General features: G+C 39.0%; 1 protein-coding gene across 1 annotated transcript; it reads right to left on the reverse strand.

Moving 5' to 3' along the window:
* Nucleotides 1-1,783: 1,783 nt before the first annotated feature.
* On the reverse strand, nucleotides 1,784-11,279 carry C1H5orf46 (chromosome 1 C5orf46 homolog). Its single transcript, XM_065935754.1, has 3 exons — nucleotides 11,210-11,279; nucleotides 6,053-6,200; nucleotides 1,784-1,832 (listed from the first exon to the last, which is right to left on the reverse strand). The coding sequence occupies exons 1-3, from the start codon at nucleotides 11,277-11,279 to the stop codon at nucleotides 1,784-1,786; spliced, it is 267 nt and encodes an 88-aa protein (XP_065791826.1).
* Between the last annotated feature and the right edge of the window lie 606 nt (nucleotides 11,280-11,885).

The following is an 11,885-nucleotide window of genomic DNA, read 5'->3' on the forward strand; positions in this document are numbered from 1 at the left end:
ATCTTATAACCAGAAATGAGGAAGCTGTCCTTAGGGAAGGCTCATTTTTTTTCTTGCTCTAAATTCTAAAAGAAACATTTCCCATCAGGCTTCTTGGAGTAGATAATGAGAGGCATCTTGCCCATCTGCAGTTTTGCTCATTGGCTGCTTAAGGATTTCATATGAAATTTATTTTTTTAGCTCCCTCCTGAGGAAGTTCTGACTCAGCAAGTCTAAACATGTCATCTGGTGTGTCAGTTACACCTTTTTCTAAACTAAAAAAAATGTACATAGATATTGAGAACTTGCAAAGTGCTTTGCCATCTTTTACTTCTCTTATAACCTTAGTGAGACTCATCAGATTCTTATTTTAACATAAGAAAGGTGTGTTAAATGTCAAATGACTTAAGACATTGGGAGACTTAAATCCCCATAATTTCAAGTGATGCAGGACATGAGGAGGTAAGATTGTAAGGCTATTGACATACAGAAATTGTGTCAATGTGATTAAGCAGAGGTTGTGAGGATCTCAGATTAATTAGGTGTCTGATTATTAGATGATTTGTTTATGAGAACTTGCCCCTTTCTGCTCATTATCTGAGACTGTATACGGAAATGCACCTTCTTGCAAAGCCCTTCTAATGCCCACTCCTTCCTCCAGGTCTTCCTTTTTATATCCTTTCTACAAGGCATATTCACGGCACTTGTACAGAGGGCTTGACCGTTTCCCTGCGCAGTCCTGGAGCGCACTGTGCTAGGTGACAGTCCAAACTAGAAACTTCTTAATGATGGGACAGTGTTATTTATCTTGGTAGCATTGACAGAATTTGACACATAGTAGGCATGGGTTAAACGAGCGTTAAAGGACTGTATAAGAAAGAGGCATATGTTATAGGAGAAAGATGGTTTCTTTATATATCTACTTAGACATATATAAATATGCATCCCAGAGACGTATATAACTCAACTAACAAAAGGGGCAGTGTATTATTTCTATGCACACCTCGAGGCATGTCTAAAATCACACAGTTTAGTCACTGTTCTCTGTTCTCCAGTGAGTTCTATTGCTTAGTGGTGGAGAACAGACTATGGACTCACTGCTTGAGTTCAGATCACATTAATTAAGCTCCCTGAGCTTTGGTGTCCCTATTTATAAAATTTTAGAATGACAATACCTATCTTTCATAGAGAATGTTAGAATTAAATTAGGTAACACATATGTAGCACTTAGCTTAATGCCTAAACCTAAACCTAAAACTAAACTAGTTCATGCTAGTTACTTATAGAATTCCTTTCCCAGGTCTAACATTTCTGTATTTATATTTCAATATCCATTCTCAAGAGAGAACTGGATGAGGAACCAGCAGTTATCTCTGAACACAAACCAGACAGTTTTCATATACATTAGAGAGCCTATTTTAGTTCTTTCCGCTGGAATTAGTTTCTGTAAATCTTATTCTCATGAGTAACTAACTGCATGATTTCATAGGTCCTTAGACTTTAGTGCATATAAGCTCCTCCTTTCACAGGCAGAACTTGCACAAATCAGTTCCAAGCAGAGTTGGGACAAGACCAGCTCTCCTCACTTCATTGCTTACTTGTTTCACCCCACGATTGAGCTTCTTCCCTTAAGAGAATCTTACCAAGTCTGTGACTTTGAGATAGTAAAAATACATCTATTTAAAATTATTTTTAAAAAACAATGCAAGAACAAAGCAAAAACACACACAAACACACCTTTTTTGCTATGTTCAGTATACTATTTTTTGGTTGTAAGTTTTTAAGTTAAAATCACCTGAGAAAGTCACTTTGATGAATGTTCTCCTTGTTTATCACCATGTTCCCAAAATTCTCTTGAAAAAAATAAAGAGAAAAAAATGAATTATGATTTAGACTGATCAGGAATGTTAAAAAGATCACTAATTTATAATATTTGAGCAATCCTTTCCTTCTCCAGGTTTTCCTGTGTCGTAAAATCATAAGATCTAAGATTTCTACAGTAGCTCATATTTGACAAGTCATGCATGCATAATTATCTCTTTAATTCTGCCAAGAAATCTATTAGTTTGGTGTATAGTCTTATATAAACTCTATAAAGATAGATATTTTGATCTATTTGTTTCATAATACATCCCCAATATCTAGAACAATACCTGTCATATAGTATGAATTAATAAATATTTGTTGAATAGGTAAGTGATGATTTTTACTCTTTTTACATATGAAAAGACTTCTGAAGCTCATAGAGATCAAACAACCTGTTCAAGTCACATGGCTGGTAAATTGCAAAGCAGAGTCTAAAACTTAGGTCTCCAGAAGCATGAATTAATGCCAGAGGTTTCTATACTGTTTAAGGATTGGCTGTGGGGTAGCTGTTGAGAAGGTAAAAGGAAAAAAATAGGGTCTATGAGGATATTCTTGTCTGGTGGAGAAAACAGATGCATTCAGAGACAAATAATTTGAGGTGAGGTAAGAAAAGACGTATGCCTTCGTAATGCCTTTTTAGGAATTTGCCTTCCTGCAAAGGCATTATGAAATCCCAGCGTTTGAATATCTGAATTTTCTATTAGTAGGGGTCTGTGACATCTTCACAGAGCTTGTCTTTGGACTGGATTTTACAAAATGATTAGACTTAGCAGATGAACAGAGTATAGCTGGGGTTTGAAGGTGAGGTACTGACGACAGAAAATCCTGTGCAAAGATAACTGGAGATTTAAACAAACATTATCTATTCTGAAACAGAAATTACTTGTCACTGGGCATCAGGTGTTTGGCTTTAGAAGTGAGAGATTTGACTGAAAGATATATTGGCATCAGGGAAGGCCCTTTAGCATCAGCAGATGCATTTGCTCTGATTTTGCAGGCAGTGAAAGTTCACTGAAAGGGTTTCAAGCATGGCAGTGATAGCATCAAAATTGTAGATAGGTAGAGGATGGGTTGGAGCAGGCAGAGACAGAAACAGTGTAACTAATGATAGATCCTTTGAGGAGAACTCTGGAAAGAGAAGATGAGGGACTCAACTAGCCCTACTAGTCAGTGGAGTTGAAGAAAAGGAATGGTATAGGAAGAAAAACTTGTTGTTTAGTCACTTAGTTGTGTCCAACTTTTTCAACCCCATGGACTATAGCCCACTAGGCTCCTCTGTCCATGGGATTTCCCAGGCAAGAATACTGGATTGGGTTGCCATTTCTTTCTCCATGGGATCTTCCCAACCCAGGGACTGAACCTGCATCTCCTGCATTGGCAGGTGAATTCTTTATTGCTGAGTCACCAGGGAAGCCCTAAGAAAAACAGAAAATTTAGCAACTAGATGAAGTGGTGATGAGCAGGAAGAACCAAAGAAGACCTGAGGTGTCTAGATTCTGCATAGATGGAAATGTGATTTGCTGAGAGAAGGTAAAAATGAAGACGAGCAGGTTTGTAAGTGAGATGATGGGACTGGGTTTAGACCAGCTGAATTTGATGTATTGGTGAAAACCTAAATAAGCTTTTTGTAGCAACCCATGAATTGTTACATTCTGTAGCTCAGGGAAAAGAATAGACATCTGTATTAGGAACACATCAGACTGTAAGTAATATTCCTAATATGGAAGTTGGGAGGTGAAAAATCAGGGAGGCTCTACATTTGGAACCTTGAGTAGCAATGATGTTTAAGGGAAAGATGCATGAAAAGTCAAATAGAAGGAATAAGAAAGAAAGGCTTGTGGTAGGGAGAGAACAAGGAAAATGTTGTGTCATGGAAACCTGGGGGTCAGGGTGAAATTCACAAGAATTGGAGGCTTCTCAAAGGGTCAGAGGAATTAAGAATATGGATATTTTTAGATCAGTGGTGACCAGAATGCAGTTCATATAGCTCTTAAGTTTACCCAGAGGGTAAGTGGAGGGAGTGAGATGGTCTATTCACTGTCCTGAAAGCACATACCCAGCATTTGTTACGTGATTGACATGGTATGTAGGCATCATATACACAGGTGTAAACAAAGCAAAACTTCTATCTTTATGAAGTTCCATCATTCTTGTCATTGTCTCTTCTAATCAAATCTCATCTAGCCCTTTAAGACCCAAAGTACACCTTGCTTTTGCCAGAAACACTCCCCTAAGCATCCTTGCCCAGTGCCAGCTCCTTTCCTTAGACCCTTCACTGTGAGGGTTGACTGATATTTACCTAAACATTTTAGTTATCACTAGATATGCTCATGTCATCTTATACAATAAGGACTGCAATTTCTTTGAGGAGACTTCTAGACTTATAGTCTAGTTTTTTTCCTTCACAATTCCTCCCCCTACTTTCCTAAGCATACATTAAGTTCTTAGGTATAGTTCTTGAGGGTCTCTTCCCACTCCCCATCCTCTCCCATATTTATGGCATTTTCTTTTTCTTTTTTTTTAATGTTATTTTCTTGGACAGAGGGAGGGCAGTTAGATGTGTTCTCTTGAGCAAGGACTGCTGTATCTTTAATGAGAATCTCTCAAGTTTGATTTAACAGAGAAAACAAGTGCTATATATATATATATATATATATATATATATATATATATATGGAATTCCCCAGGGAAGGAATAAAAGGAATTATTATTGTTCTGATTCTTTGCACTGCTATTGTTATGATTTATAACAATCTGTATTCAACTGGAGTCTAATCTGTACTTTGTAGATGAAGAGTGTTGCTCTTATTCTTTTCCTTGTCAGTTTTTTCCTTGTTTACATGAACAGTCATGGGAACTCAGCAGTTTCAAAAGCATCCATGATAGGAAAAATGAAAACACAAAATAAACACCTTTAGGTTTTAACAGTATGTTCTTGATTGTATGCAGATTCCTCCCCATTCACCTGATTGTAATATATCAATTTAAGCAGATTGGGCATTACAAAATGGCCCCTGATCACTTCTATACAGAAGTGGCCCTTAATCTGTCACTGGTTATAGACTATTTTGAGAACCTTATAAAGTCAGAAGCACTGTCCCTAGAAAAATAGAAAGATTCACAGCTACACAAAATGTGAACATAAATATAAAGGTGATGTGCACCTTTAAGACCCAGCCATGTAGCTCAGAGCATCCAATCAATGGTTAATTAATATTAGAATAACCTGAAAGGTTGTTAAAATGCAAGCCTGCAGCTTTGCCCCAGGAAGGTGCAACATGGAATGAAGGGGTGCGCGTTTTGTAAAGTTCTCCAAGAGATTCTTAAGCAGGTAAGTAATGGTCTGTACTTTGTCAAACTCTGCTTAGGGTGTTGTAAAGAGAGAATTAGAGAGCAGAGTCTCAGAGAGGTTCGCACCTAGAAATTCAGGAAAACAAATTAGACCCTGGCGAGCTGAACTGGGAGAGGTTAATGTCAGGAGAATGAAGAACAGGGTGAAGTAGATAGAGAAACCTGAGCTATGTAAATCTGGGTAGGATGTATTAGGAGTTGGGCACAGGAGCTTGGAAGCAGGTTGAAAATCACGGGAAGATTCTGGGCTGTGGAATTTGCCAGCAAGGCAGTGTCTCAAGATCAAGGCAAACCCTCCCTCCTAAGAGAGGTTCTCTAGGTTGCCTTGAAGGAGAGATAGTTACTGTCGGCTAACCCTCCTAAATTACTCAAACTAGAAAATAAAGACAGAACTCCTCATACCCCTTACTACTAAGCACATCTACCCACCACCTTCATCAGAGAATTACTATGTCTGCATTGGGTGGGTCTTTTAACTTTACAGATTAGCCAACTGAGGTACACAGAGACGGGGAGTCCAACTGCAGATCACCCAGTAAGTAACACCTGTGTCAAGACCAGAACTTAGTTTTCTGCCTGTTGGTCTGGTGCTCTTCTCCCCGCCCCCCCCCCCCACTTGGTCTTGAAATAAAACATATTTTATGGATCCCCTTGTTTCATAAATTCCTTGGGAATGTTCTCACCCCTAAAGAGTTTAGGGAAGTCCATGCAGATGCAAATATATTTTAAGGTAGGCAACGTTTCAATTAAAACAGTACATTGGCATGCATGTAATTTTGTTTCTCATTCATTTTAATGCAATGTGGTCATTACCAACAGCCAACTGGACAAAAGCAAGGTTTGTCTCAGTGCTTACGTGCTCCTCGTCATGGAGCGGAGGATGAACTCCACCGCATTCTCAATAATCTCCGAGCCCAAAAGGTTTAGGAATTTTGGGATCTCTGGCTCTGAATTTTTGCCTGAGTCATGTGGCTGCTCATCTGGCTTGCCCTCTGGTTTGTCATCTGAAAAACAAAATGGAATCTCAGGGTTGATTCTCAGCAAAAAGATAAGGAAGTTTCTTTCATTGTAGGGAATCCTAGGGCCCTTTATACATGCCCCCCCCAATTATATAACCTCATATAATTATATTTATGGCACATCTAATGCCTGCTTATTGTCTTCATGTGCATTATGCCATTTATTCCTAAAACAAGCAGACCCACAGATATTGATGCTTAAGTAGACACGGGTTCTCTTTCTGGATGAGAAAACCGAAGCTCCCAGAAGTTGTTACTCGTTCAGAGTTAAAGCAGCTAGTAAACGCCAGTGCTGGGACTGAAATACAGGATGCTTGGTTTTAGTGTATTTTTCTCATGTAATCTCTGGACCTCTGGAAGTGATAATGAGGAGGATGATATAATAATAGGTAGCATTTGCTGAGCACATAGGACAGGAAATCCTGGGACAGGTAATCTATGTGCATTGTCTCATTTTATTCACCCAGCAACCCTATGAGGGAGGCAACATTATTATCCCAAGTTAAAGGTAAAGAAGTGGAAGTTGAAAGAGGTCTAGAAGGGGACCAAAGTAACAGTGTTGAAGTTGTAGAATCAGAATTCAGCCCCATGTTTGTCTAGTATTAAAACCTGGGTTCTAAAGCACTCTGTGATGAACTGCATAGTCTTGGACAAAAAGGTATGATCTAACTACATGTGTGCTATAAGACTGAAAGTATTATGATGACAAAGAGAAATTCTGTCATTTGTATCCCAACATGTGATAGTTCTGTAAATAATGATTTTGCATCTATATGTAATTTTAAGTTTGATCAGTCTTTTGGAGTGTGCAGATTTTGGCTCACTGGACTCAGAATCTGGGAACACTGGGTGACTTGCAGAAGATCTTACAAATAGCAGGAGAAGATGCGATTTTAACTGCGGGTCTCTTACTTTTTAAAAAACAGTTTTAAGAAAAAGAGACACAGATGTACAGAACAGACTTTTGGACTCTGTGGGAGAAGGTGAGAGTGGGATGTTTCGAGAGAACAGCATCGAAACATGTATATTATCTAGGGTGAAACAGGTCACCAGCCCAGGCTGGATGCATGAGACAAGTGCTCGGGCCTGGTGCACTGGGAAGACCCAGAGGGATCGGGTAGAGAGGGAGGTGGGAGGGGGGATCGGGATGGGGAACACATGTACATCCATGGCTGATTCATGTCAATGTATGACAAAAAACCACTACAATATTGTAAAGTAATTAGCCTCCAACTAATGAAAATAAATGGGAAAAAAAAAAAAAAAAGAAAAGGCAAAAAACCCCACAAAAAACGGTTTTAATTGGAGGATAATTGTTTTACAATGTGTTGGTTTCTGCCATGCAACAAGCTAAATCAGTCATAAGTATACATATATCCCCTCCCTCTTGAAAGTTCCTTCCATTCCCCACCCCATCCCACCTCTCTGGATGTCTCCACAGAGCACTGGGTTGAGCTCCTTGTGTTACATAGCAAGTTCCCATTAGCTATTTATTTTACATAAGGTAATGTATATGCTTCAGTGTTACTCAGTTCGCCCCACTCTCTCCTTCCCCTGCTGTGTCCACAAGTCTGTTCTCTGCCTCTGCATCTCTATTCCTGCCCTGCAAATAGGTTCATCAATACCATTTTTCTAGATTCCATATGTATGTGTTAATGTATGATATTTGCTTTTCTGTTTCTGACTTAGTTTACTGTGTACAACAGGCTCTAGATCTCTTACTTTTGATATTTATTTAATCAAGTGCCTTTTGGAATGAGGCCAAAGATCCAGAAAGTGAAGTTGGTGACACGCAAGGTCCCTTGGTGGATTTGGCTTTGCTTAGTGGTCTAACAGATTCAGGAGGTTAAAAGCAATGCAGAGAGGCATTTAGAAGGTACGAATGGCCTCCCCTTTGGACCCTGGTGTCAGGATAAAGTAGAACCCTTTATCTTTTGATTTAACTGTAGCCTCACAAGTAGTGCTAGCAGATTTGGTAAACAAAAACACAGATGCCCACTTAAAACTGAATGTCAGATAAACAACAATACATTTTTAGTATAAGAATGACCAGTGAAATATTTAGAACATACTTAAACTAAACTAGAAAATTGTTATTTATCAGAAATTCAACTTTAACTGGGTGCCTATGTTTTATCTGTCAATCTTACCACAAATTTTGACTCAGGAAGTCCCACCCTCTAGACAATGTACCCCATGACTCTGAATGAAGGAGATGTAACTAACTTTTGGTGCGGAGGCTATCAATTAACGAGAAGAGTTGCATTTATATCATATCCTAAAACAGAGACTCTTAGTAAAAAATATGGCTTTCAATTCTGCAAACATTTATTTTTTCTTTGCCACAAAAAAAGATTCAATAGTTTGAGACCTAAAGACAAGATCAATATACTAACCACCACGTATTTATTCAGCTGTTGGTTTTTACATTCAATATGTGTTATTGAGCCTACTATTATGTACATAGCATATGCTGCTAAAAGTTAAGGCAAAAATGGATGTATATGGACATGATCCTTACATAAAGGGCAGGGCAACCAGGTCTCCAATTCTGGAGACCAGAATTGCTTTGTTTTTATTACAAGAAGGGGAAGGAAAGAGAAGGCATATTTGTGATGTGTAGGTACTAGGATGTACATTCATCACTTTCCTAATCTTTATTCAATTTAGTGATAGGATTGCAGTTTTATAGGAGAGAAGACAGATGCTCAGAGAAAATAAATGACTCATCTAAAGTCACACATCTAGAAAGTGGATGAACCAGGGTTTGAATCTAATTCCGCCCCCCCCCACCCCCAAATTTCACAGAACGTGTTTCTTACATGAAATCCTGCCTTCAAGCAGTTGTTCTCTGGAGACATTTACCAGCTGCAAACGGAAATTCCTTCCATGAAAAGTGAGTTCTTTTCTCTGGTTCCTACCTGCCTACTTGCATAACAATTCAATTTTATTATTTTTGTTTTAACTTTTTATTTTAACATGATGATAAGTTTTCAAAATATAAGGAGCCCTGCCTTAGAGTGTGAGTGAAGATCAAATCCTTGGCTCTGCTCTTGGATTATATATATAAGAGGTATTACAGTGTGCTGGGTGATGTTTTGAAGTCCTGTATACCTGAGTTTGATTCTTGTCTTCAGCAAAAAGTTCACCATGTAACCAATATTTAACTACACTGCCTCTGTTTCTTCATTGTGTTCTTGTCAAGATGGAAGGATACTTGATATATCTTTGTATATCATATATATGTGTGTATATTACTGGAGTGGGTAGCCATTCCCTTCTCCAGGGGATCTTCCCAACCCAGGGATCAAAATGAGTCACTGGCATTGCAGGCAGACTCTTTACCATCTGAACCACTAGGGAAGCCCAAATAGAAGCTACCCCATTTTATATTTGAAAGGAGAAAATGTTCAACTATTGGTTTTGATAATTTTTTTCTGGTATGTCAAATTTCTTAATTTTTATTATTTTCCAAATTTCTTAATATTTTAGCAGCATTTATTTACATTAATACCTGATTGTGTTTCTTAGGATAATCATAAAGTTCTGAAAAACAATAATGCTGATATTTCTATAGTCTTTGTAGCTTATAAAGTGATTATAAAAGCATGTTCATTTCACCTGGTGAAGTTGATAATTATCCTATTTTACAGATGAGGAAACTGAGGTTCTAAGCAGTGAACTGTTTTAACCAGTTTCAGTGTTCATAAAGACAGACCTGGGACTGGTCTCTAGGATATAAATCTCACTTTTCGCTTTATCACAGTGATTACTTAGCGGTAGATGGACACAGTGGGCTTCCCAGGTGGCTCGGTGGTAAAGAATCTTCCTGCAGTGCAGGAGACATGGGTTCAATTCCTGGGTCAGGAAGACTCCCTGGATAAGGAAATGGCAACCCATTCCACTATTCTTGTCTGCGAAATCCCGTGGACAGAGGAGCCTGGCAGGCTATAGTCCATGGGGTTGCGAAGAGTCAGACATGCCTTAGTGAGTAAAACCAAAACCAAAGAACCAGATGGACACAGTAATCTCTGAGGCTACCCCTGCCATAGCTCTGTTGGAGTGTCTGCCCACATATTGTACTGGTTGACCGAGGTTGTGAGTTCTGCCAAATTATATTTAGAATAGCTCAGAAGGTTCTATTACTAATTAGTACTGTCTGTATTTTCTGACCTGTCATTCTGAATGGAGACAGATTAAGAGCTCATTGTCCTCTGTAGACCAAAAATTTATATTTGTGGTCCTCTGCGTGCTTAGAACAGACATGAAAGAAGTAGATGCTTTATAATAGAAAGAATCTAAAGACTTGGGTTTCAGTCCCAGATGTGCCACTTCTGCCTGTGTCAATGCTCAAGTAACTTTCCCTCTGCAAGCCTGGTTTATTCACTTGCAAAAAGGGAAATGATAAAACTGTGCATGTTTACTTAAAAGGATTATGAGAGTCAAATGAGATAATATGTAACAATAATGGTTAATGTTGGTGTTTATTATGGAACAGAATGTTTTATCTTTAATTTTCATGACAGCTAAATGAGAAAGTTAACTACTGATACTCTCTTTTAAGTGTGAGGCCCATAGAGGTTAAATAGTGTTCCTGAGTGACATTTCTGATTAGTGGTGGAGCCAGGCCCAGGAGTCTTATTCTAGACTCTTCACTTTTGAATATTAGTAGTTACAGTCATTAAAAAAAAAATTCCCCCAGCTTTCAAGGAATTTATAGTATAATAGTGTCATTATATCATGTGAGGATTTAAGAAAAAAAATCATTCTAGACTTCATACATTCACTGAGGATAGAGGTTGTAACTGAAGCACATTTGAATAAAACTCCTACTTGCTTTTTGTTAAATCTGCCTCTGTCTCCCAGGCCAGTGCTCTTTCTGCTGTGCCCTAAGTTCCCCTCATTCCTCTGCATGTTCCAGATCAGTGCCGCTGACTGCCTCCAGTCATGGCTAACTACTGCACAAGGCATGAGCTGAGACTTAAAGTACTTACCGGCCTGGCAAGTCAGGATTAAGACAAGCAGTCCCCAGACAATTGTCAGCCGAAGCACCGAGACAGCCATGTTTGTAGCAGTGGGTATCAATGCAGATAAATTGTTCAGATGCACCGAAGTCTTGCTCCATTTATAGGGCATTTATAGCTGACATCATCTGCTATGGTATTTAGGTGGTTGCATAAGATATCAGTGCAGCTTGCTTCTGAATCTCTACGAATGGGCCCTGCCCTATCTTTCAAAGCAAGAGTTTTACAGATAGGAAAAGAAAAACCCTCTTGGTATTTTTAATGTGTGTTTTATAAAGACACTGCAATCATTCTTTTGCAGTTATTTCCATGCCAGGGTTGACACTTAGGTGAGGATCAGGCAGATTGCTTTTCAGTGCCAAAGAACAAACAACAAACCAGTCAGTAAGGTGTGCCTACTCGCCTCCCTGTATGCTCTGCTCCCTTCCTTGCTCTGAGCTGGTGACTTGTCCCCACCTGGGCTTGCCCATTCACACCCACATGCTGTGCTCATGACCTTTGTTTTTCCTGCATATGTTATCATCCCTATTATCTCCCCTTGCTGTGTCCCCACTTATTCCTCAAGCTCAGGTTCAAATGCCCCCCTGCAGAACCTCCATCATGGCCATTGCATCCCACTCCAGATAGTTGCTATATCACCTGCCAT

The sequence above is a fragment of the Muntiacus reevesi genome, chromosome 1 (assembly GCF_963930625.1).
Source record: "Muntiacus reevesi chromosome 1, mMunRee1.1, whole genome shotgun sequence".
In the NCBI taxonomy this organism is placed as follows: domain Eukaryota; kingdom Metazoa; phylum Chordata; class Mammalia; order Artiodactyla; family Cervidae; genus Muntiacus; species Muntiacus reevesi.